The sequence below is a fragment of the Festucalex cinctus genome, chromosome 15 (assembly GCF_051991245.1).
Source record: "Festucalex cinctus isolate MCC-2025b chromosome 15, RoL_Fcin_1.0, whole genome shotgun sequence".
NCBI lineage: Eukaryota > Metazoa > Chordata > Actinopteri > Syngnathiformes > Syngnathidae > Festucalex > Festucalex cinctus.
The window spans coordinates 7,017,489-7,045,078 of record NC_135425.1 but is presented as its reverse complement, the minus strand read 5'-3'; the positions used below and the strand labels follow the sequence as shown (position 1 = coordinate 7,045,078).

Here is a 27,590-nt window from a genome sequence, read left to right as displayed (position 1 = left end):
GATCCTCAAATTAGTTTGCTTGCATCTTCCTTTAAATTAGCAGGGGGAAAAAAACATCTTGTAGACTTGTGAGCTTGGTTTTCTTCTTCCACCACCGTTCATCAATGAAGATGAACGAGCCAAGCAAGCCCAAGCCATGACATTACCTTACCTTAACTCCACTGTGTTTCACAGATGTGCTTGTACATTTGCTATCATAAGAAGATACTTTTGCTCATCTGATTTGTTTGGCATCATTACTAGATAAGACATTTCCCTGAAGTTTTGAGGCTTGTCTCTGTACTTGTTGTTGTGTATTGAGAGGTTTGGATCCCAAATGCAGACACAAATAAGATTTTCTCTATTTATTCACATCGAGAGGCAGAAACTCAGAGACGCTGTACACGGTACAGGTAGACAATAATCCGGCAAACCACACACAATTATCAGACTGCACCCACAGACAGTGAATCGTAAAGGACTAAAGAACGACATCACAAACATCACGTTTTGTAAACAGACACTTGTTACATCAGTACCTAAACAGACACATAACAGGTCATTAACTCAGGCGCATGCGACCCAGGGCATGACACTTTTTGGGAAATTATAAACTGGTCTTCCTATGAGTGGTTTGAGAAATCCTGCTAACAATATAGCGTGCGGTGGAATATCTACAACATTACAGATGCAGTATGCTATTCTGTTGGTACTGAAACAAAACTCCTAAAAGAAGACTTTGCATTAAACCTCAAACTAATCCCCAACACAGGTTATGTTGTGTTAGTGTGCTCACACAGGCTATTCTGTCTCCAATTTAATTCACACTGATCCCTGTCCATGGGAACACAGTGCTTTGCTCTAATTAGTCCCAGAACCAGAGCTATAATGAGTACCAGACCCAAGACACGTTAACATACAGCAGTGTGTCATTGGCTACTCGTATCAACAGGGAAAAACCTAATGAACACTTTGCTATGGTTTTTGTTTGTAGGTGCACGTAGATCTACATTTTTGTTTCTCTTACTATGATATTTATAAATAGCACCACTTGAACAGACTTTGCATTGATGTGAGAGCCTGAGTCAATTTTAGGTTTGGACGGGCTAGCGATTGAATAAAGAGATTAAAACAAAGCAAAGGATGCTTATGAAAGCACCTAAAAAAATTCAAAAGTCTCGACTCTCTACTACTATCTCATGAGGCATGTCCTCTATTAAGCCATACTCAAGCTTTGGTGTGATTTGGCTGTAGCTAGCACAAGTTGCTAAACAATGAGAACATCAAAAGATTAGCATAGATGCTTCCAAAGCAGTAGTGTTTTCAAAACAGAACAATACATCTTCATTAAAATTAATGCGCTGTAAGCATTTTATTGGAAATAGTTTGGCAGCAGAAACTGTTTGCTTAGATGTATGAATCACAATATTTTGCAGCAGTTGTGGTTCAACAGATTTTCTTGTAAATCAATGTGCCAGACGGAACGTTTTTACAATCACCTTCCAAGTTTACTTTGGAAAGTGCTCGTCCTCTTCCTGGTTATATCATCTCTTTCCCACATGAATTTGTGACGCAATGCTCTGGTGTCGCATAGTTGTATCAAAGAAACAGGACCATTTCATATTGAGATTTTCTCCAAGTTTTGATGCAGTTGGAGATTGGTTAAAAGTTTGAGAACAGACAGACTACATACTTCTGATGATAATCTTGAATGGGTAACCCAGGGATCTTATTTGTGTTTTTAAAAACCAAATAAGTCATGATTAACAACCAGTGTACCGTACTAAGGATATTGAGATATCTGTGTCAGAGTATGGATTTTTCTGACAACTTTTTACTTTTAGTAAACAACCAGGCACCAGGTTAGTGGAAAGCATTTTCTCATACACTCCACATATACAATGCTTGATTGTCTTGTCTGTGAGTAATTTAGCAAAATACTGTATAATGGGTAGCCTGCTATTAAGTCACACTGTCAATTTCACCGTCAAAACAACATTCTGTGCTATTAATCTGAGCAACAAAAAAATGTCAATCATGTTAGAGGAATACAAGATTTATGAAAAACTAACCAGCTGTGAAATGGTTAATTACAACTCTTCCGTGCAAAAAATTGTCAATTCATTGTGAGCGATTATGATTTTATTGCACTTTTTATGAATATTTTTGCATCATGTACAGTATTGGCCACTTTGTATAGTCACGTGATCAATGTGACGTATCGCGTGCGTAAAATACACATTGAATGATATGCCTACCAGTGACAACAAAGAGACTCACGAGGAATTATTGCGTCCCACGGCGGACATTCATAAAAAGACAGTTGCCTCACTCACGTCGACCGATTGTCAGCAATAATAATATTTATTATTTATTAATAATATTTATTATAATAGTAATTACTTCCCTACAAACGTGATCAGATTAACGAGTGAACGAGACATCGGTTTGTGTTGTGTACTTGCTCTATTTGCAAGTACACATCAAAGCCAATGCATGGACATATAAGTGGCAACCAAGCTGACAGGGGCAAAAGTCTCACAAAAGGTAACAGACATTAGGAGTGCATCTTATTCTTATCTACCTGTTACATTGTATCTATGGAGGTCATAAGTTGTCTTGTTTTTGTGTCAATATCTGTACGCAATTGTCAACGGGCATTGGCTCACATCTGTGACGTCAGGGGAAAGCGAACCCCAGCTCGCTCTCTCCTTCTAACGTCTGGTTAGATTACTTGAAATGTTTGTAAATGAATTGCCATGAAATGTGAATTGCCAGTTTGATTGTTGTTGATTGAATTAACCTGTGCCTAGCTTTGCCCATGCCTTGTTCACTGAACTTGCTGAAGTGAGAATAAATATATGTGTGTGGTGAGCACGGTTGGCGGGTCCAGGTCAAAAAAGTAAAAACCCTGAAGTAGATTGTCTTCAGGTTTATCTACTCAACAGGTGAAGATGAGCTCGTTGACCTGACAGTTGAGTAGAAGCACCTGTGGCTAAAAGCCAAATCTGTGGCAGGGTTTTTACTTTCTGGACCTGGATTCCCCATCACTGATGGCCATGCAGCAGCATATAGTGAGTCAACACAAAGGGGTGCGGGCATTTGGCTGTCTTCCACTTTTGCTACGTCTCACGACTATATTCTTAGATTGACAACATAATGTCTGTACTGTACTGAAGCACCATTTTTTCCTCCTATAGTTTATTTCAAGCCGAACCGTCAATCCGTCATTCGTCAATTGAATGTCCGTCAGTGTTTCCATCATTTGAGGTGGGCATCCGTCAATGTTCTGTCAATCGTCATTCGTCAATCTGTCACCAAAATGGGGTGTCCGTCATTGACAGATTGCCGAATTTATTGGCGGACTACCAATTATATTGACGGACACAAACCCACTTCCGCCAATGCTAAGTTCATCAAATTTTAGAAGTTTCCCATCAATCGTCAACCAAATGGGTATGCGTCATTGACGGATTGATGGACCTTCCGTCAATATTGATGGAACGGTGAATTGGGTCCCAAAAAAATATAGATATATATATATTTTGCTCATGCCTCACAAAAAATTGTGGTTAAGGTTAATCTTTTTCTACCATCACCAAAGTGTCGTGCAGTTCCTGGTAATTTGGATGAAAATGCCCAATATATGGCCTTCATTCATTCATACTCTCAGACCACTTTAACAGCTACCTCCCCCTAACGGACCGGTAATGTTACTTTTCTGAGAAGATGCCTGTGTTTGACACGTCAAAAAGCCCATGTTCAACCTGTCTTTGACTCATTCATTGCACACTGCTGCAAGAACCCATTTCTTAGTTCATGAGAAAATTGTTGTTTATATTGCGGTTTGGTTGGAGGAGAACTCTCCTAATACAGACATTGGTCTTTCTAGTCTGTGAAGACTGAAAGAAATGTGGTACAGTTCTCCTTCCACTTGAGTACTTCAATGACCAGCTTTAGTTACAACAAGGAGGTTTGTTGCTAAGGACATGCGAGTCCATCAAAATATTGGTACAGAAATATTGCTACTAGGTAGGGGTGTGAATTGCCTGGTACCTGACGATTCGATCCGTATCACGATTCATAGGTCACGATTCGATTCGATACCGATTAATCCCGATATGAATTCACAAGTCGATTGTTAATATTTTTTTTTACTCAAATTAGAAAATAGCATTCAGTAAACTTGTACATGTACACTGTAAGATTTGTATGAAAATTTATTATTTATTGATCTCAAATTTCAGTGTTATAACTGTGAGCCACTGTATTTAACAAACAGGTTGTGACCTTTTTCATGTTAGAACAGCATTGAAATAAAATAAAATAAATAAAATATTAAGGCTTAATGTTCCATTAATAAAACATTCTTCCATCCCTAAGGTGTGAAAGTTAGACATTTTGTTGAATATTTTTTCATCAAAAATGGATGTTAAAAAATCGATTCGGCTGCCTATTGAATCGATTCGAGAATTGCGTGCTGTAGTATCGCGATATATTGCTGAATCGATTTTTTTTAACACCCCTACTACTAGGTGTCCTGTTTTTCTTGGACATGTTCACATTGTAGATTTCATGAACGCATTTCTGTTCTTCTTTTTAAACTGAGAAAGTTTTGGGGTCAGCGTCCATCCCCACCTTCCTCCTAAGAAGGAGACCGGGTGTAAATAACACCAATGGCTGTTCCAAGGTGAAAACCGATGCTGACCAAAAGAACGCAAAAGGTTGTCTTAATTTTGATGTAAAACAACATCGGAATGATTTCCAAAACTTTTGTGAGATTAATTCATGGACTGATGAGAAAAAAGTTGAACTTTTTTAAGGGTATGTAGTGCGTATCTCCTTACATCTGACATAATGTAAACAGCATTTCACAAAAAGAGCACCTTACCAACTACTGTTTGCAATCACACCCAAAATCTCATTTCGCCATTCGTGCTTACATCAGTAAATGACATCTTACTCTTACACTCTACAATTTGTGGCCAAAGGCAGAATCACGGTTGGTTAATGCGCCGAATGGTGTTGTACAAAATAGACCTCCAGACTAGGGGTGCACCGATCGATCGACCGGCCGATTTATCGGCCCCGATTTCCTTAATTTTGGAAGATCGGTGATCGGCTGATCTTTTCCACCAATCTCATCTCCATCCTCTGAGGTCTGAAAAAGTCAGCCACTGTCCTCTTCTGCTGAGATGATTCATAGGATTTTCATTTTTATTTGAGAGAACCACTTCACGTGCAGTTAAAACAACCCGTTTGTTTTATTTCGCTGATATTGTTCAGTGTTTTCCTATAAAACAAGATTGGAACACTGAAGGTATATGTTGCTTGTAATGAAAAAAATCAGTATCGGCAATAATCGGGATCGGCAGGTCAGACTTTTTAAAAGATCGGGGATCGGTGATCGGCCGGAAAATTGTGATCGGTGCACCACTACTCCAGACAGGAATCAGCAGCATTCAAAAGCTAAGCTAGCTAGCTGAGATGTTCTCTCTAAGGCGAACATCTTACATTGTTTGCCATGTGTGACAGCATGAGCGGCTAACAACAGAGATGTTGATTATGCCGAGATGGGGGTAATTGATTAGGATTTTACACTCGCTTTTCCACATCCATTTAAATCCCCTATTTGAATCATCACCAATTCATGCACAGCCATCCCTATAACGCCAAACATATCATATTAAATACAAGACATTTTGAGTCATCAATTTGAGTATAATAGTGAGTATAATATTTTTTTCCCCCATTAAAACCCTGACTTATGATCTGACACATGTATTGCACTGATAATCCATTAGAAGGCAGTATCACCCAGCTGATGGCTTTTCCAACGACCTTGAAAGATTGCCCCAATTGAGAAATGAGATACACCTACACTTATTAACAGTGGGAAATGTTCTTTCTGATTTTTGGAAATACTAATATGTTTGATATGTCTGTTTATTAGGGATAGACCAATTATCGGCCGGGCCGATTATCAGTGCCGATATTTGGCATGTTGACAAATATCGGCATCGGCCTTTTTACGAATCTGAAGGCCGATAAAGCTGGAATCTCACGAGCAGCGAATGCTTGCGAACGTAGCCAATTTTGTGCTTTCATCAGGATTTGTAAGATGTTTATAGACAGTTTTTACTTGTTGCAAAGACATTTCAAACATATTCAGACAATTTTTCACTGTCTGCAAAATCTTTTGAACCCTGACGAAAACCCCAAATTAGATACATTTAATTTTGTATACATTTGCCACTGTTGCCACTGGGAAGTCCCAATACTTATTAATTTATAAAAAAGAATAATTAAAAAAAAAATTGAAATTATGTTGAAATTTTGGAAAACTTTATTTACAGTAGAAAACTTTGGAAAACTGTTTATTTATTTATTCTCTGCCAACACTGAAGTCCCAACACTTTTTAAATTTCTAAAAAATAATAATAATAAAATAAATAAAATAAATTTAGAAATTATGTTGGAATTTTTGAAAACTGTATTTACAGTAGAACAATATTTATTTATTTATGTATTTATTTATTTATTTAATGACCCTGGAAGTTCCCTACAATTTCTGTTCATTTTTAATTAAACAAAACTGTCTATTCTTAATATGTTTAAAATTAAAAGAAAAGTTTTTTTCACACTATTATTTTCTCTTTTACTGCAAATGACTATCGGCTTGAAATATCGGTTATCGGCCTTTCTTGACAACAAATAATCGGTATCGGCCCTGAGAAAAGCATATCGGTCTATCACTGCTGTTTATTATAATATTTGTGACAGTTACAAATAGGGGTGTGCTCAAAAAATCGATACGGCAATATATCGTTGCGGGCCTCATTACAATACGCGTATCGATACGCAGGCGTCGGAATCGATATTGCCCTTTAAATAGGCAGTTAACGTTTGCCTTTGCAGCTTGCATTGTACCTAAAAAAATAAAAACCGGCAGCGTCTTTGAAGTTAATTGCCTTCAATTAATGCAAAATTAGCTCACCAGTGATTGGAAACTGTGTCTTGCTTAGAAAAATGAAAGCAGAGGAAGAATATCATTTATTTACTTATAAACTTAACATTTGGCACGTGTCTTAATGTACCAATTTTCGTATATTTTGTTTAAAAACTAAATAGAATGTGTTACATGAAAAAAATGTTGTTTTTATTTTCCCAAATATTTCAAATAAGCACATTTTAGAGCTGTAATTTTAATACTTTTTTTTTCTTTTGCTCATATCGGCTCATGTCTATTAATAAAGTTTCCCGGCGTGTCTGTGAAAGCTGCTTGGTGGTAAACCAGGAGAACTGCTAACAAAAACATTTTGAAAATTAATGTAATATATCGGGATACGTATCACCTTGAAGATCAAGTATTGGGATACATATGTATCGCGATACGTATCGTATCGTGACCCCTGTATCGTGATACGTATCGCATCGTGAGGTAGGCGGCAATACCCAGCCCTAGTTTTCAATTTTTCTATGTTTTGTGAACGTCGCCATCTTTTCCAACGCAATGGGATTTATCTCAATAAGCAGGGAGTCAGATTATTGACAGCCAACATCTTCCATAGCGTGCGTCACTGGACGCTATGTTCCCAAAACAAAGGACATGAAACACAACAACCGATAAGAAGAGGATCTGGTGAGGCTGGCTCACTATCTTGCACTCCCTGCCCTTCAGAACAGATTGATTTGTCCTCATCTGCCCACACTCCAAACACCGAACATCCAGCTCCCCTGCTCCCGAACAACACCTGCCAAACACCACCACGACCACCACCACCAGTTTCACTACCAGATGCACCCCTGCGCTGTTCATCGCCCCCAAGCGACACCTGCCAGACAGCGCCACAACCGGATTCACTGCCGGATGCACCCCCGCGCTGTGCACCGCCCCCGAATGACCCGATGACTGACTCGCCAGCGAGTCTCACCAACAGGTTGAGCAATCTGGTCAATCTGTCCATACAGCTAAATAAAAGTCTCTCCAGGCAGCTGCCTGCTGATGACGGTTCGCCCATGCTCCCCCCAAGACGCCACATTCAGCTATCCACTAATCGTCTGACTCCACCAAGCCTCAGCATACAGCTCCCCACCCGCCGACCTCCATCTTTGGCTATGGAGAATCTCAACTACAGCTCGGTCTGATATGTTTTGGGTCCAGACTACATATACAATATAAAAAACGTGTGTTCCCAGAATAAGTCAGGACCCAAGGAAGCTTGTAGCATTCCTGTGATTACAAGAAATAGAAAGTTGGCAAAAGAAATGAGAAGAAATAAGTCAGAAGCTACAAACCTAGTCAGTATAGCTTGTGAACCTCTGACTAAACCAGCGTCTCCGATTGCCACTGTGAGACTAGCGCTACTAAATACAAGATCACTAGTTAACAAATCATTGTTGATTCATGACATTATTATGACATATGATCTTGACTTATTTCTCCTCAGTGAAACATGGCTAACAGAAGGTTCCTGCAACACGGTTCTCAATGAGGCAACACCAACAAATTTTTGTTTCATGAACAAATGTCGTAATGGCAAAAAAGGTGGTGGACTTGCTGCCATTTTTAAATCTCTATTTCAGTGTAAAGAAATTTCATTGGGAAGCTTTAATTCATTTGAATATCTTAGTCTTTTGGTAAAAGGTGAACCAAACATCGTCATTGTCATAATTTACAGACCTCCAAAACAAAAAGGCAGATTCATGGAGGAATTTGAAGAAATGCTGTCAGTAATTTGTATCGACTATGATTATCTGGTCTTAACTGGAGACTTTAACATTCATGTTGACAACAACTTGGATAAAAATACCAAAGAATTTTGTAATATACTTAATACTTTTGGTCTCTCACAACATGTAAAAGGTCCAACACACAATCAAGGTCACATTCTTGATCTCGTCATCTCTAAAGGTGTTGACATTTTATCTGTTGAGGTGAAAGATCTGGCTATTTCAGATCATTCCTGTGTGTTTTTTGAATTACAAACAATCCCAGAAGTTCAAACAACTACTGTCTCGATTAAAAAAAGGTACATAAATGAGAATACAAGCAACATGTTTATGGAATTAATGGCTGCATCACCAACTGTAAATGCAGAGACCGTTGATGAACTTCTGGATGAATTCATCTCAAAAATCTCAAATGTTTTGGATGCTGTTGCTCCTATTAAAACTAAGACCATTTCATCCCGAACTAAAACACCTTGGAGGTGTACTACCAACATAATGACTTTGAAATCTAAATGCAGAAAAGCAGAGCGAAAGTGGAGAAAAACTAAACTCCAAGTTCATTTTGACCTGTACAGACAATGTCTTTGTCATTTTAACCAAGAGTTAGTAATAGACAACAACACTTTTCTGAAATTATTAGTAGGAACCTCAACAATACACGCACTCTATTTGGCGTGGTTGACAAACTTATAAATCCCCCAAATCAAACAGCGCCAGAACTCCTCTCAACAGATAAATGCAATGAATTTGCCTGCTACTTTAGTGAAAAAGTACAAGCCATCAGGTCAAACATTGTTACAAACCAGCACAATAACAAAACGATGCTGCACTTAAAATCACCTAGAAATAATTTAATTACCATGACAGAATTTGACTCAGTGGATCAAAATACTGTAGTAGACTTGGTTCAGCAATTGAAACCTTCCACGAGCTGTCTTGACACAATACCATCTGGCTTTTTCAAAACCATTGTGAAATCTGTTCAGATCGATTTACAACAAATAATTAATTGCTCACTTCAATCAGGTGAACTTCCTAAATGTCTGAAAGTAGCCGCCGTCAAGCCCATTCTAAAAAAGAAAACACTGGATGTCTCCCTGCTAGCAAATTATAGACCAATCGCAAACCTTCCCTTCGTAACTAAAATAGTTGAAAAAGTGGTTTTTAATCAACTCAGCAATTTTTTGAGCTTAAACGGACTTTTGGATAAATTCCAGTCAGGTTTCCGACCTCATCACAGTACAGAAACAGCTCTGATTAAAGTACTGAATGATATAAGATTGAGCACTGATGCAGGGAAGGTATCAGTGCTCGTCTTGTTGGACCTCAGTGCAGCATTTGACACGATTGATCATAATATACTGTTAGACAGGCTGGAAACTTGGGTGGGATTAAATGGAACAGTCCTTAAATGGTTCAGGTCCTATTTGGAGGAAAGGAGTTACTTTGTGACCATTGGAAATTTTGAATCTGATCGAAAGGCCATGATATGTGGGGTCCCTCAAGGGTCAGTCCTTGGACCCCTGTTGTTCAGTCTGTATATGTTACCTTTGGGTCAAATGCTTCAGAACACCGATGTTGACTATCATAGTTATGCAGATGACACACAACTGTATTTATCGATGTCCCCAAATGACAGCAATTCTATTAACACATTGTGTCATTCTCTAGAGCAAGTTAACAACTGGATGAACCAAAATTTCCTTCAGCTGAACGAAAACAAAACGGAGCTCATTGTTTTCGGCAATAAAGAAAAGAGGATTGCTGTTAAAAAAACAGCTTGACTCACTGTCTTTAGAAACTAAAGACCAAGTTCGAAATCTTGGGGTATTAATAGACTCAGATCTGACCTTCAGTAATCATAATAAATTTATCACGAAAACAGCCTTTTACCAGCTGAAAAACATATCCAGACTGAAGGACTGCATGCTTCAAGCAGACCAAGAGAAGCTTATCCATGCTTTTATCTCCAGCAGACTAGATTACTGTAACGGTCTTCTGACTGGACTCTCTCAAAAGAACATGAGACAATTGCAGCTCATTCAGAACGCTGCAGCTCGAGTTCTGACCAAAACAAAAAGATCAGAACATATTACTCCAGTACTTAAGGATTTACACTGGCTCCCTGTCAGCTGTAGAATCGATTTTAAAGTTCTGCTACTCGTCTATAAATCACTAAATGGTTTGGGTCCTGAATATATCCAAGAAATGCTGATTGAGTACAAACCCAGCAGGGCTCTGAGATCCACAGACTTGGGCCAACTAGTGGAACCCAGAGTTCGAAGCAAACATGGTGAAGCTGCATTTAGCTATTATGCTGCACACAGATGGAATAGGCTACCAACAGAAGTGAAGTCAGCCCCGAGTGTAAATGCTTTTAAATCCAGGTTAAAAACTTGGCTTTTTTCTTATACCTTTGATTAGGGACTTTTAAGCAGCTTTAATTAAGTGTTTTTTTTGTTTGTTTGTTTTTTTAGTAAATTTTGTAACCTATTTTTATTTATTTATTTTTTTCCTCTGAATGTTAACTACTGTTTCTTGATGCTTATGTGTTGTCTTTCCTCGTGTAAAGCACATTGAGTTGCCTGGTGTATGAAATGTGCTATACAAATAAACTTGCCTTGCCTTGCCTTGCCTAAATGGTTTGGGTCCTGAATATATCCAAGAAATGCTGATTGAGTACAAACCCAGCAGGGCTCTGAGATCTACAGACTTGGGCCAACTAGTGGAACCCAGAGTTCGAAGCAAACATGGTGAAGCTGCATTTAGCTATTATGCTGCACACAGATGGAATAGGCTACCAACAGAAGTGAAGTCAGCCCCGAGTGTAAATGCTTTCAAATCCAGGTTAAAAACTTTGCTTTTTTCTTATACCTTTGATTAGGGACTTTTAAACAGCTGTAATTAAGTTGTTGTTTTGTTTTGTTTTTGTTTTTTTCCTCTGAATGTTAACTACTGTTTTTTTATGCTTATGTGTTCTTTCCTTGTGTAAGGCACATTGAGTTGCCTTGTGTATGAAATGTGCTATACAAATAAACTTGCCTTGCCTTGCCTAGTTACAAATGTATGAATTTAAAGCATTGTGACCGGAAGTATCAAAAATGACACAAAGCAAAAGTCATATGTGGAAGTCAATTTTCAATTAAAAGAAAAAAATGCTTGTTCACAAGGACCAAAAACTACTCTATTTACAAAGAATCCGAATTTTCTCTCATATATTTCATGGTTCAGGCTTTATAGGGCTAATACCAATAGTCAAACATGGCAGTGTTAGTGTGATAGTTTGGGGCTGCTCTGCTATTTCAGGACCTGGATGACTTGCATGTGGAATGATAAATTCTTCTCTTTGTCGGAAAAGGGAGAATGTTTGACCATTAATTTGTAACGTCAACCAGTAAAGGGCAAGTATTTTTTAATACTAGCTTTGGAAAAAAAATGTATGTATATGTATATATATATATATATATATATATATATATATATATATATATATATATATATATATATATATATATATATTGGGGGGGGGGTGCGTGTGTGTGTGTGTGTGTAATAAAATCAACATTTAAAAACTGCATTTTATGTTCAACTGGGCTATCTTTGGCTGATACTTTCATTTGATGATCTATACAAAAAATTAAGAATTTTTTTCATGGCACTGTATGAGCTTTAGCATAACCCAATCTGCTGCAGAACACATACGGAAACACCACACCATGCTACTACATTCTTGTAGAACACACAAGAGCTATTATTTATTGGCTGTATGGTCAGTTGTAACAATGTTGTCTATATTAGGGTTACAAACACTCATAAACATGCCACACATGAATGAGGAGAGGCTGGAAAGAAAACTACAACAGATCATCTGATAAGCAGAGCAGCCGTGTGGGGTCACTCGAAGTAGACACGTGATCATGATTTAGCGTTTGTTTACATTTCCGGGGAACTTTGTATACAGGAATGGCCTTGGGTTATAGGGCGCATGCCACTTCACCAAGTCTAAAGGCAAACACATTATACAGCAGTCTGCTCTGGTAAGTTTCCACTTCATGGTTGCAAGAAAAGCTATCAAATTTTATATAGACTTGGCATGGTACCAATTAGGAACCAACTTTTAAAAGAATGTAGAGATTTCATCTGTAAATAGGCTTTCACCAAGAATCTTTTTGAATAACCAAAATAAGGCCTTACTATTTATATATCTATCTTACTATTTATATATCTTTTTTTTTTGGGGGGGGGGGGGGGGGCGCTCAATCACAAGCTGTAATCACTATGGGTATGTCAACACAACAGCAGCCCAAGGCCTTCCTCAACTATTTTCACACTCCTTCACAGACTTGTCATCAGCAAGCAATCAGACTAACAAAGAACAAAGCCTTCGCTGTTACAGCCAAAATGACGAGGCACTGGCACTAATGATAATGAAACCTTGTGAGCAAGACAAACAGCAGCTGAAAAACAGCTGAGAAACACAAGTATCCACAAGAAAAGGAAAAAATATCACATTTGTACTGAATGAGCAGAGGTGGGTAGAGTAGCCAAAAATTGTACTCAAGTAAGAGTAGCGTTACTTCAAAATAATATTACTCAAGTAAAAGTAAAAAGTAGTCATTAAAAAATGTACTCAAGTATAAGTAAAAAAAGTATTCGCGGAAAAGAATACTCAAATCTGAGTGTACACCTGAAAATATTGTGGTCACTAAATTTCTGTAAATACCCATCAGCAGAGCAATTAGAAATTTGTACTTTTTAGCCTAAATCTTTTTTGTTTACATATGCGATCATTGCTACATTGAATAAGAATGTTATCTTAACGTTGATATGTTTTCTTACCAGGTTCTGGCATTACATGGAGTCAAATGTTTATCTGTTCCCAAAACTTCTTTACAGTTAATAATTTGTGACACTTGGTGGCTACCGCCAATTCATGCCTCCATATAACATGTATCGTCATCTGTTTCGTTTATGTCAACAGTTAGTGTTTGCAAAAGAGTCTATGTGGAAAGGTCCTTTTCAACACTTAAGACAAATACCTGCCTAAATACAGCAAAAAGGGAATTTAGGTCAAACTTACCGCGACACGTTAATTCAGGTTCGATGTGCAATTTTTATATGCCAAAATGTCCGTTTGTTTCGGCACACATAAGACACCGCATTATAAAGCTGTTACCCGCTGCTACGTTCCAAACGCCGCCTGTGGTCATGTGACTGCATTGTTACGTCTGATTGGTAGAACGTTAAGGGAAGGAGTCGTCATGTGATTATTGTTGCTACGTCTGATTGGTAAAACGCAGTCATGTGGCAGAACCGCGGTTGGTGTCTCTGGTAAAGATAATGAACGAAAAAAAGGAGAGAGAGAAAAAAAAGTAACGACTTTGGTGTAGCCAAATATAGCGGAGTAAGAGTAGCGATCCTTCGTCACACATCTACTCAAGTAAAAGTAAAAAGTATTGTGTGGTAAAACTACTCTTAGAAGTACGTTTAAAAAAAAAAAGAAAAAAAGTTACCCAAGTACATGTAACGGAGTAAATGTAACTCGTTACCACCTACCTCTGTGAATGCGTGAGCTTACACAATTGATCTTCCCCCCAAAAAACTCAGCTCATGTATAAGTTTTAACCATGCTGGAGCTGATGTCATAAAAGAGGCCCAAGTACCAGATTCCATCCATCATTTGATCCAGTTAAAAAAAGTGAAAAGGCAAGTAGAGTCACGTTGAGCCAGTGTCACACTGCTGGAAATGCCAGCAATATTATAGCAGCACAAATCCTTTCGTATATTGAGTTCAGAATCAATCTATTTTATTGCCTTGTGCAAAGAGGTTATGTTTTCACCCATGACTTGCTTCTTTGTCTGTCACTTGGACAATGTGTCCATGCATAAAACAAGACAGATTTGGTTTTCCAACTTGCAGAGTGAAGGAAGAGGACACGCACATCATGTATGGAGAAAAAGAAAACGCATGAAAAGAGAAATCCAATCACATTTGCTTCTCAGCTTTGTAACATTGAACACTTCACTGCCATTTGGTGAAATGATGGCAAAACAACATCATTATTGACATCTTCAGTAATTATCTGGAATTATCTTGTCTTTGTCTTTGAATAATGTGGGCACCTCACACTGTGCATTGAAGAGCAGAAAGTCCTGGAATTGCGGATGTATTTATTAAAAGAAGTCTATTCCACATCAAACGGGCTGGTGATTATAACAGCGTGATTCATTTCCCCATTGGTGGTTAGGAAAAACACTTTTATCCCGTAAGCATAATCCAAAATGATGTTTTCACCCACAGTTTTCAGTAAATGAACTCTAACACTTTGTCAGTGAGATGCTCAATAGGAATCCACAGAAGTAAAAAAAAAAAAATTAACTGAGCTAGTAACAGGCAGATTCATGCAAATAAGTAAAAAAAAAAAAAAAAAAAGTTAGCTACATCTTCCCATGGAGACAGGTATGTTTCTCGACAATCTTGTTCAAAATTTCAGGAATTATTTCCCTTTGGCGACAGGAAGGTTCCTATAAGATTTATAAACTTCCCTCCAAAAGTAACAGTCAGGCCAAAACCTTCATTTTTGAAGACTGAGTGAAGACAATTGGATTTAACATCTAAAGATGAACATGAGCTTTATGTTCCAGGTATTTATTTACTTCTGGATCTGTTCCACAACTTAGTAGTAGGGATGTAACGATGTCCAAACATCACAATACGATATTATCACGATTTGAAGGTCACGATACGATAACTATCACGATATTGTGGGGGGTTGGCGAAAAATGACATCACAGTTGCCCCAGGGCTCAGGTAATGACCAAGCAGAGCATATCTCGCTTCACTTGTACAATATTGTCGGATGTAATGTTCATTTCCAAAACTTCACAGTAGGGCTGTGCAATTAATTGAAATTCAAACAATTTCAATGATTACACTCCACAATTACAAAACTGGCATGATTCGTAAACAAAAATAAAAGATTATTATTTTTTAATTAATTATTAATTTGCATCTTTTCTTTTTTTAAATGACTTGGTCCCAAAGGAACTTGCATAACTATAGTGTTTCAAAGAAATGTGTGAATATTTTTTTTACGTTTTTACATTTTCTTGTTTTGTACAAAAAAAAAACCAAATGATTGTTCTAATCGTGATTGTAATCATTATCAAATTTATCGTGATTAATATTTTCTTCATAATCGAGCAGCCCTACTTGACAAGCATTTGAGGCTGTGGCTGCAAGCTCGTCATCTGTCTATTATTATTTTTAATATAATTTTCAGTACATTCTTCAAAAAGGTGAATAGTCTTTCGATATGTTCTCAAGCTTCAGTTGCATGCTTCTTTCACACCCTTGCAGAAAACGATTACCCCAGCCAGTTGTGAGGACAAATTGAATACCGGGATGTGCCAACTAGTTTTAGCATGTATTTCCCAATGTTCCAGTGTTTATAGACATGATAATTGTTAAAAGAGAGGCAACCCTCCTTGAAAGAATGCATGCTACGTTACTCCGTTTTACAAGACAGACAGTTCAACAAGATGACTGACTTGTTTTTACTACCAGAATGCATCTCTGGCTAAGTAACATGTTAGATATTTCCTCTTTATTAAACGAACAATCATATGCAGTTGTTTCTTACTGTGCCTGGGGGCGGGTTTGAAATATTCCCTGAAGGCGTTGGTCCCATCTGATTACAGGGATAGTCGTTCTCTTCTTCACCCCCCACAGTCAAGGAAGGGCCTCCGACGGCCTCATTTCAACCACCACCAGCAGTTCTCCTCGACTCAGAAACCCAACTGCATGAGTCATATTGTAGTGACTACTTATTAATTACCTTCCCCCTTTTTTTTTTTCCCACAGCTGCGTCTTTGAATTTCAACTTCTCTAATTTCAGTTTATGAACTTGACGTTCAAATCATTCTCACAGATTTAGATGAATATTTTGGCCACAACTAATTGTAAATGCACTTCAAATGTCAGTGCCAGTTCTATCAACATCAGGCTAACTATGCGTGTTTGCTTTTCGTTTGATGTCAGAGATGAACAAGTGGAATAGACACCACAAATTACATGAAGGGAGCAACAGCGATGATGCAATGTTAAGCCAGTCGCCATGTCGGTTACTGAGCATTGTGAAATGGTGGCGAGTTCAAGTGCTGGAGCTGACGACCGATGTCGGCTGATATTGCAAGTCATGCTAGCCGCCGACTGACTAGCGCGAGACCCTGGCTACTGCATCATTATTGATCACCTTTATTGACTTAAAATATACATCTTGTTTGTTCTTAAGTTTTTGACTTTGATTTCTCATAGACCAGGGGTGTCCAAACTTTTTCATTTGAGGGCCACATATAGAAAATCAGAAGGACGCAAGGGCCACATAATGTTACGAAGAGAAATTGTGTTTAGTCCTAAAAATCGTACAAATAATTATTGGTGCTTTTGCATATTTAGAAAAATGCTACAGTATATAAATTTGTAATATGGCACTAGGGTTATTATAGTTTTGGAATTTTTCATTTTAGTTAGTTTTTATTAGCTTTCAGGGTGCTTCTGTTAGTTTTTATTAGTTTAGTTCTTTACAAAATGCTTAGTTTTAGTTTAATTTTAGTTAGTTTCAGTATTCGTATTAGTTTTTTTTGTTTTTTTTAAAATGTGTATTACTTGTACGCAATATTTAAAAAACACCATGGGCGCATCGTCATCTGAAGGTGCTTTTCTGTTGGCTGCTGCTAGATGACGTCACTTCAGTGTGACATACTTTCAAACGTCATTATTCCGGTTGATATCAAAATAAATCTACTAAAAATCACACCAAAGACTAAAACGAAGGACATTTTTGCTATAATTATAGTTTTAGTTAGTTTTCGTTTTTTAAAAAGCATTTTTGTTTTTATTTTATTTTGTTAACGAAATTGTTTTTTTAATTTTAGTTTTAGTTATTTAGTTAATTTTAGTTAACTAAAATAACCTTGTTAGTTTTGTAAACATAAAATGTCATTTCAGTTAGTTTTCGTTTTTTAAAAAACATTTTCGCTTTTATCTGGTTAACAAAATTGTTTTTTTGAACTTTAGTTTTAGTTATTTCGTTAGTTTTAGTTAACTAAAATAACCTTTAATAGCACCTGTGTTTTTCGATACCCTCACTTCTTACTTTGACCATCTCCAAACATTTTTGTTTTTATTTTATTTGAACTGAGTCAAATGCCATTTTTAGCATATGTCGCGGACCACTGAAAAATGGACGGCGGGCCGTAAATGGCCCCCGGGCCGTAGTTTGGACACCACTGTCATAGACCCTTTCATGGCCTACGTCACAATGGCGTCAGGGTGTTTACTGGAGGCAAAAACAAACGCTGGAGGCAACGAAGTGCAGTTAGAAGTAAACAACGCTGGTTGTCTGTAGAAAATGTCATCTTGTTGTGTTTTTGGTTGCCAGAACCGTAAAAGCACCAACAAAAACTTGAAATTCTATCGCATCCCAGCCTCTGCCAGTCAAGTAATCGCAGACGGCTGTGGTTAAACGTGATTAGGCGAAAGGACTGGACTGAGGCTATCATCAACAATACTCGTGTTTGCAGCGCACACTTCATATCAGGTAAGATTAAACGATCAGCTTCAGCCTGTACAATGATATGGGCTAGACTTAGTTGTGATTGAAATTACTTAAGTTAGTCATTATTTGTGCGATTCTTTTTACATGCACGGACTTACAAAAAGTCCGTGTTTACATGCGAAAATGCTAACCGCTAGCTAGACAAACGTTAGCTGTGTTTCAGTTTTGTCAAGGCGAAAGCCCCCACAATGGTACCGATAACTTCTTGTCAAATTTTTGTAAGAGAGGTACATGCCTCGTCTATCCTCGTCTTCTGCCCCTGTCGTTGACTTGGCAGCACTTGCGACCGCACAACACAAAAGTCCTCGCTCAAGTTGTTATATTCTAAATTTCGAACATGTCCATTCAAGACGTAGTTAGTTGTAGACATCTAACGATTTATAAGCCTTCAGTTTATCTTTAGTATAAACGCTCAGTTTTTCTATAAGGTAGATGTAAATGTCCGACCATTGCACGGTAGGTAGTCCTGTTAAATCGTCTATCCAGTGCGTGAGTGCGTAGGGGTCGATTAGTAAATATCGTCCCATCAGTCAGAGTTAACTTTTTAAAGTAACATCCACGGTCGTGGGGAGTCAGTTTACTCACATATTAACTCAAATGGCCGTTTTCCGCATCCATTCCAACGTGAACTTTCTGTGAAAATATGCTGACCGGTGTTGGAACCACACGCCACTGAGGTGTTTTTGCCTCCAGCTAAGCCCCGCCCTTTAAATTGCGTCACATTGTTTACAAACTTTGAAGGGTCTATACTACGTCCTTCAAGAGTATGTTTACAGAGTGACTGAGTTTAAGATTTTAATATTACTGTGGTTAACTTTTTGTGTAGACACTTAAAACATTAAAGGACCTGTAAAGTGATTTCTTTTTAAATACATGAAACATATTTGAAAATAAGACTTAGAACAATTTAGTACTGAATTGCTGAGCCTTAGATACAGCGGAACCTCGATTTAATGGACCCAGATTTTATGGACAGAAAAGTGTCAAAGTCCCCAATTTGGCCATTAGTGTTGAGTGGTAACAGAAGTAGACTGGTACCCATATTTCTTGGTTGTGCCACTGTTGTCACAGATATACAGGACTCAGGAGGCGAGGTCCGTCCTATGTGGTGGCCATGTTGGCAGGAGCGACGTTCTCTTCAAAAGCATTATGGAAAGCATGAACATTAGCTTAGCGTTACCATAGGCTCGCAGCATAAAAGGGGCGTGTCATATCTTCCAAAAACATTGATGGCAGCGCTCGTGTATATGTTTCATGAACATGCTAAACTGTACTGATTTTAGAACAGTATACAACTTTGGCAATCCCTCCTCTATGGCATTCAATCATTACAGAAGTGAAAAAAGAAATACGCTAACCAGTCGAGGCAAAAAATGTACCCTGCTCACCTGCTCCAAGCACCAGCAAGCTAAATTTTGATAAACGTGAATATTTTTTCAAAGAGTTTCAAGACAAACCCTCGTTTTTCACGTCTGGATGCTGGTCTACCTACAGCCTAGCTAGCGAGCACACTAGAGGACTTGCTAACCTGCTCGCTAACTAGTGGAGGGCTCTATTTTTCATGATTTTGGAACCTCATTTTGTCCATTTTTATTCATTCAAATTTGTCAGGCTTGTTAACGCTATTCTTTTTGGTGTGTGAAAAAAAAGACATTTTATTTTCACTTTATAGGGATTGTTAACTCATTCACTCCCAGCCATTTTCACAGTAACAGTCCGCTTCTCCCCCTCACTCCCTTCCCTCACTCTATTTTACTGGATTTTGACTGATTTTGCAAGGTCCACTGAATATTGTGTTCTATTGCTATAAAAACATGGAACCTACCAAAAGAAAGATTCAATTTATTAAAATTAAACATTAAAAGATCTCTTCTTTCATCAGGAAAAAATACATTTAGATTTGTTTCCATTTTGCAGCAATTAGCATTTGAATATAGTTAAGCTTCATCATTATTCATAAAACTATTTAGAGCTAATTGAGCTGGTTTTCATCATGGCCCTGGTTGATCTATTATACTCTGCTACCACCTGCTGGCTGTATAAGTAATAACTACCATTTATTCAACAGTTTAGAGGCTGCATCAAAGCCTTATGTATCCTCTAGCATAAAAACATTTAAAAAATGTAGAACTACGTCTTTGGGATACTCAAAACATTTTAAATAGAATGTATTTATACGTCTTTGGGAGCAAATGAGTTAATAATACCATCCATCCATCCATCCATCCATCCATCCATTTACTACCGCTTATCAAAGTATCAAAAGGAAAAGTAGGTCAAGTCACAGGGGCAGAAGCTTTAGCAGGGAAGCCCAGACTTCCCTCTCCCCAGCCACTTCGACCAGCTCCTCCAGTGGGATCCCAAGACGTTCCGAGGCCAGACAGGAGACAGAGTCTCTCCAGCGTGTCCTGGGTCGTCCCCGAGGCCTCCCACCCGGAGCACCTCTCGAGGGAGGCATCCGGAAGGCATCCGAACCAGATGCCGAGCCACCTCAACTGGTTCCTCTCAATGCAGATGAGTAGCGCCTTGACCCTGAGTCCCTACTGGATGACCGAGCTTTTCACCCTATCTCTAAGAGAGAGCCCGGACACCCTGCGGAGGAAATTCGTTTCGGCCGCTTGTATCCGGGATCTTGTTCTTTTCGGTCACAACCCACAGCTCGTGACCATAGGTGAGGGTGGGGACGTAGATGGACCGGTGAATCGAAAGCTTCGCCTTTTGACTCAGCTCTTTCTTCACCACAACGGACCGATACAGAGTCCGCATCACTGCAGACACTGCACCGATCCGCCTGTCGATCTCCCTCTCCCTCCTGTCTTCAATCGTGAACAATTGAATCATGAACTAAATGGATTTAGTAAAATTTCCATTATTTCCTTTGTGAAAATCCAAAATTCAAACTACTCAGAGGTCAACTAGCATCAGGGAACAGACTGTTTTCCACTATAAGTTCTAATAAAGGCACTCTATTACTTTGGTTAGGGATGGGCGAGTACCGATACCAGGAATCGGTATTGAGCTGATTGTAAGGCCTTATTTGAACATATCGGTACTTGTGATGGTGGCCAAATTAGAAATTAGAAGAATGGAAAATTGCCATTAATTTTATGCAATTTTAAGGAAGAATCTCATATTAGGATATGGTCCATTTATCCACTTTCCCGCTTATCCTCGCACTTTAAAATGATCTGTATTAAAAACAAAAAAATCCAATAGGCAAAGTAGGTATCGGTCGGCTATTTGGTATCGGTGATTACTCAAGAGTAGGGATGTGACGGTATCCAACATCATGATACGATATTATCACGATATGAAGGTCACGATACGATAATTATCATGATATTGTGGGGGTTGGCGTTATTTAAAAAAGATCACAATATTATATATATATATATATATATATATATATATATATATATATATATATATATATATATATATATATATATATATATATATATATATATATATATATAATGAGCTCATACCAAAAAAAGCACAATATTTTGCTTTTGTACATAACAGCAATGCATATCAACCACCTACAATCTCTAATAATATTGAGGCACACATTGATCGCTTCACAAGCAAATTAGGTTCCCCTTCATTTGACAATTAGCATAGATTTTAAACATAGAAGGCCAAAACATCTCTAATGAATATTAAATTGCACTAATAAACTAGCCACTAGAGGGTGCTAGAACTGCACAAATGGAAATTAACCTGACTTTTTTTTTTAACAGATGTGTTCCTTTTAAATATTGTGAACATGACAACGACAATATTGTGGCAGTTTTAATATCACGATATCGCCCTTATCGTTACATCCCTACTCAAGAGTTGAGTAGGCTACTCGTACTGGTAATGGTCTGAAAAAAGTACTATCGAACACCCCTTTCTGTGATATACTATAAATTTGTGATTTGGTTGTTTCAAGAAAAGCGATGAGTTTGTGGACCTTGTGAATACCATGTCAACGGTAAGTGCTTAAGTTGATCTTCCAACCTTGTGCACCTTAATTCCAACCCTTGTAGTAAGTAAACCTCAGCTAATTGAAAAAAACTGCTCCTTGCCCAACTAACAGGGGATAAAGGGGGGGAGGTGCTATTGGTTTAGACCTCCAAGCCCTGCTCCCATGCTCCTTTCACTTCATACCAAATGGGGAGTCCTCAAAGCCTGAGCTGAAAACAGGAAATCTCTGCAGGACCCTTCCCCCCCAGAGAATAAATGAATTAACATGAGAGGACAAAGAGTAGAAATCACCTGGAGCTATGCGTGCAATTAACATGACAACGACACATTCGACCTTTCAGGCCGACACAAGCACCTCTTGAAAAAGAGCTACAAACACGTCCACAATATGCGTTTATTAGTAAAGGAACCCACCCCACCCGGATTGGGATTTCAAACTTTAAATATTCATGTGACGGTCAGAGAAATATTTTTGAATTATTCTTAATCTTTCCCAAGAGGAATAACGTTTAAAAAAACGTTTGGCTATCAAGAAGGATAAACTTAATATTATTCTGTTATGCAAAGAGCATCAGATTTGATTCAGACAACCTGTGAATGGGGAACTTACCGTAGCATCTCAGGTTCGGACCGCAAAAAAACATCCACAGCAAATTCCTCATGAAGTTCGTCATAGCGACAGAAGTTCTTCAGGGAAAAAAAAAAAAAGTATATAGGAGAAAAAAAACGAGTGGACGAGTATCCAGTTATCGAAGCCTTGCGTTTCCCTTGTCCGATTCTCGCTTCTGCCGTTCCGAGTTAGCGACTGGGCCGGGAAAGAGCGCACAATCTCCGGATGTGAAGGTGGTGAGGAGGCATGGAGAGCCACAGGAGATGCGGGTGCATACAAAGCCGCGTTGAGGGGTCTGTGCGGCGATCCCACGGCTGCTGCTTGAAGTGGGCTCCGCGAGCTGAAAGTCTGCAAACTGGGGATGCGCGCGTCCCCTACGCAAACGTGTGCTTGGGTGCGCGCGCGGGTGGAGAAGCCAAGGCGTTGGGTCAGTGAATGTTGCAGCCTCTTCACATCTCAGCAGGGGGACTGCTACAACAGTTGTGCAACGCAAAGTCATTTCTGTGTTTAAAAAAAATATAAAAAATAGCGTCGCGAACTTGTAAGTGATAAAATATCTGAAACACCAAAGGACAGGCAACTGACTTCAAAATGACAAGGGCGTGTGGCCACACAGAAAATGAGCACAATATGCGATTAAAACAACTGTCTTCATAATTACGATTGCGCCATTTCATTTTGTGTGCACTGCTGTTGTATGTGCTACTAAATGACAATAAAGTTTGATTTGAATATTGACTGCTGGCGCTGAATTCTAGAAATGACGTTATTGGTTCTTTGTGTAGCACTTCTTAAATGTTTTTTTGTTTTTAATAGATTACCAAACTCTGCTAATGCACTTTTATACATTTGGTAACTGGTAAGGTAACGCGTCTTTCCTTTTCAAAATCGGTTGAGTTAAATCGACTACTGCCATCTTTTGGTTAAAAATGCTATGACAGCTGGACAAAATTAACAAAAACAAATACTGTACTGGACAATAAAAACAAATTAGGAGACTCCGATAAACGATGCAGTCGCTCTCCAATGTAGAGAACACAAATTTGTGGCATATTCGCAATTATTTTATATTTTAATTTAAGCTTATTCAAAATATTTCCTTCAGCAAAATAATACACATTGAGAACAAATTCTAGTTTTTAATTAGAATTTCTGATAGTAGACAGAACAAAATGTTGCACGGATTAAGCATGAAAAATATAGTAAGAAAACAAACAAGAGCAACATGACTTTTTACTTGTAGATTTTGTTGATGACGTCTCCCTTTGAACACATGTATTAACTGTAAAAGTCTTTATTTTCATCTTTGAACTTGAAAAGTTCTCCCATATTGGCCTTTTGCCTGTTAATCTTTCTGGATCAGTCCTCAAATGAATGTTTTGAGTCTTTAAATGAGAAAATTATTTTTCCATAGTCAGTGATGGAACTGGCACACGGACTGCAAGCTGGAAGGTTTCAACATGAACTTGGGTGCTATCACATTCTCTTTTAGGGTGGCTCCCAAGGTTTGGAGGCACAATCCTGTCTGCCCCACATCGTGCCTCATCTGCGGTTTTATGCAATCAGCAAAACTAAATATGTAACATACAAAAATTAAATACGTTAACCCGACCATGGAAAATCATAACACATATCTGAAACATTATATTGGAGACATGAAGAGAGACAGAATAGGCACAAGATTGCACAATCTGAGGTGAGGGTTGCTGCTTCCTGTCTTGCCCATGCATTTGAACAGGAAATAAGCACATTCTGCGATTTCATCAATGAAATAATGGACATTGGATTAAAAAAAAGAAAATTAAAATAAAAAATATGATAATTGGAAAAAAAATTCCGGAATCATTGTCCTTTTTTTGTTACTCTTCACATGAAAGAGAGGCTCGGCCTCCCCTGCTCACACATCGCTGGATAGTGGGGATTTTAAGGACTCTCATGAGAGGGGTAAATACCTTTAACTCAATGCAAACGTCCTAAAGGCTTTTAAAAAAAAAAAATTTAAATCAATGCAAAAACTAAAAACATAAAAAGTACATTTGGTTGAGAAGCTACAAAAAGTGATGTTCATAAACAGACAATAACTAAACAGTTACAGAAAGTGACATTTGAAAATTTTGGCACCAATAAGGACTATTTTACATATTAAGGTTTACTTATTATTGGCTTAATAGAAAACATTGGTTGAGTTTACAATGTCTAACTCAGGGGTGTAAAACATACAGCCCGCAGGCCGGATTAAACCCATTTGCGGGCCTGATCCGCGAGATGATTTTTGTAAAGTAAAAAAAAAAATAAAAAATTTGTAATGTTGGACTAATTAATCAGACGGCCACAATAAAACATATACATGTGTCCTAGATGTCATTATTTTACACACAACTTAAAACTACGGGTTGTTTAATTATTAGGGCCTGAGCAGCGACTGCTGCGAGGTCCCTATTTTATTTTATTTTTTTTGTAATCATACACCATCATACTGCATTAAAACAGTGGTATCAGTGACTACTCACAAGTAACATGCCGATACCATTAATTCCAACACTAATATAGGATTTTGGATGCAGCATCTTGTGTCTTGCTCGTGCACGACATTCACTGATATGTGACATGTTCACTGCATGCCGATCTAGGATATCCTATTGGCCCTTGAATGCTCTGAACCAATGGCAGGACAGCTTTTTCATGTTGAGGAAAAAAAATTTTTTAGGTATCAGTAGGGTATCAGCCGATACTGCCAAAAAAGGGTATCGGAACAACACTATTAAATACAACACAAATTCAATTACTGATGGTAACACAAATAGACATGAAAAGGATTAGCGTCCTTTTACGTCATTAACTACGCCACACAATGCATTCTGGGAACAATTTATATGCAAAACAGGCCGACTTAACACGTCCGGAACGTATACCGGCAAAGTGTTGCCGCGTTCCATTTGCATTTGTGTTATTTTTCGGGAAACAACATGATTGCAGTTGAGCTCCGTAATTTAGGGCTGGTCCACGAAAATCTGCGTATAAATGACGGTAATTGTTTTTAAGTTATATACGGTTATTTTCCCGCTGCGGCCCACTTGATAATATATTTTCCTCCATGCGGCCCCTGAACTAACATGAGTTTGACACCCCTGGTTTAACTAACGGCAAGATGACTGAATGACAAAAACATGGGAAGATGCAAAAGAGGGTTCGTGAGTGAATTTATGACATAAAAAATAAAACCCACATTTATTTTAGTAGCGTTAAAGCGGCCTCCTGGATACACGACTTGGCCTTCAGTATGTCCTCTTCCGTCTGTTCGATGGTTACCACCACTCGGATGCTGAGGACACAAAGAATAACAGACGTTTGTTGTTGAAACCCCTGCCAGCCTATAGACAGCAATGGTGAAATCAAGACTAATCTTACCTGGGCGGAGGGGGATATCGCTCCTCTTTTTCCAGGTATCGGGCGAGGGTAAGTGCCACTTGCCTCTCCATACACTAACAGCCAAAACATGGAAACATATGGAATATTGTGTCTGTTTCTGCAATAGTGCAGTAATCATACCAAAATGTTACTGTGTTCATTAATAAAATTCCATGTGCAAAATGTTGGGGTATTACTCGGGTGATGCAGGAGTAATGTTTGGGTCTTGTCTCATGTCTGGGGTCACGCCTGGGTTAATTTTGAGTAAAGTTCATGACTGTGCGCCAGAGTTCACGACCAGTTACGTGTCTGTTTTGGGTATTAATGTAACATAGAGGTAAGATGGATCCTAAAAAATCCAGCCCGACCCGACCCGACCCAGCCCGACCAATTAACTTGATTTGCAGGCCCGAGCCCGAAGCAAACCCGAAATTTCAATTTATCCCAGAGTATTTTTGGCAGAAAAAAACTTAAGATTTTTTAAGGTGAAAATAATCTACATATTTTTATGATCATGATAAATACATATGCACAACGAAATAACGCTGGAACACAGAATAAGAGGCCAGACAAAGAGAGTGAGAGAGATCTTGATGCATGTCTTGAATTCACGTATTCATGGAAGTTCAACAATTGGGCTTTATTAACAGAAACGCGAGGCAACAACGGCAGAACTCTCTCAGGCATATCAGACTGTCGTAAAGAAAAACGCTGTCTCCAGGACGGCCATGCCGAAGGCTGGGTGAAGTCAAACGATTCAGGAGCCATCACGTTGCTTCAGTCTTGACTGCAGGGCGAAAGAGCAACTTCTGTGCACGGGAGGCAACAACGGCAGAACTCCCTCAAGGCATATCAGACTGTCGTAAAGTGTGGCTACTGCTGTAAACAAGAGGTGATACTCATTCCAAAGACCGCTAACACCTCCTAGTGGCGATCCGTAGAATAACAGTTTTAAATGACCCCCACAATGCGCACTCGCTTAATTACGCGGAGAAATACTGCAGCCCACTAGGCTTTAAATACCTTAAAATAAATACCTTACAGCGCCGCCTTCTGTTTTATCCAAATTATTTATTTACAAGTATTCCTTAGTTTAGTATCCCACGCATTGTTTTAGTATTCATTTTTATAAACATATTTATATATATATATAAAAAAAAAAAAAGTCAGCGAGAGAGAAGCCCGGGCCCGACCCGACCCAAACGTAATGATTGACATTTTAGGGGTCGGGTCGGGCTCGGGCTAAAGATCTTACCTCTAATGTAACA

At 38.4% G+C, this 27,590-nt stretch overlaps 2 protein-coding genes across 4 annotated transcripts in view; both read right to left on the bottom strand.

Moving 5' to 3' along the window:
• ror2 (receptor tyrosine kinase-like orphan receptor 2) overlaps nucleotides 1–23,274 on the bottom strand; it is a 97,272-nt gene extending 73,998 nt beyond the window's left edge. The window contains exon 1 of the mRNA XM_077498021.1: nucleotides 22,915–23,274. Coding sequence (XP_077354147.1) covers nucleotides 22,915–22,978 — 64 coding nt within the window. The 5' untranslated portion in view covers nucleotides 22,979–23,274. The remainder of the gene's footprint in view (nucleotides 1–22,914) is intronic.
• Nucleotides 23,275–26,097: 2,823 nt separating this feature from the next.
• Nucleotides 26,098–27,590, bottom strand: part of sptlc1 (serine palmitoyltransferase, long chain base subunit 1) — a 41,626-nt gene continuing 40,133 nt past the window's right edge. For all 3 annotated transcript variants that reach the window (XM_077496438.1, XM_077496436.1, XM_077496437.1), the window contains exons 14-15: nucleotides 26,323–26,396; nucleotides 26,098–26,236 (exon numbers count right to left, since the gene is read on the bottom strand). In XM_077496438.1, coding sequence (XP_077352564.1) covers nucleotides 26,143–26,236; nucleotides 26,323–26,396 — 168 coding nt within the window. In that variant the 3' untranslated portion in view covers nucleotides 26,098–26,142. The remainder of the gene's footprint in view (nucleotides 26,237–26,322; nucleotides 26,397–27,590) is intronic.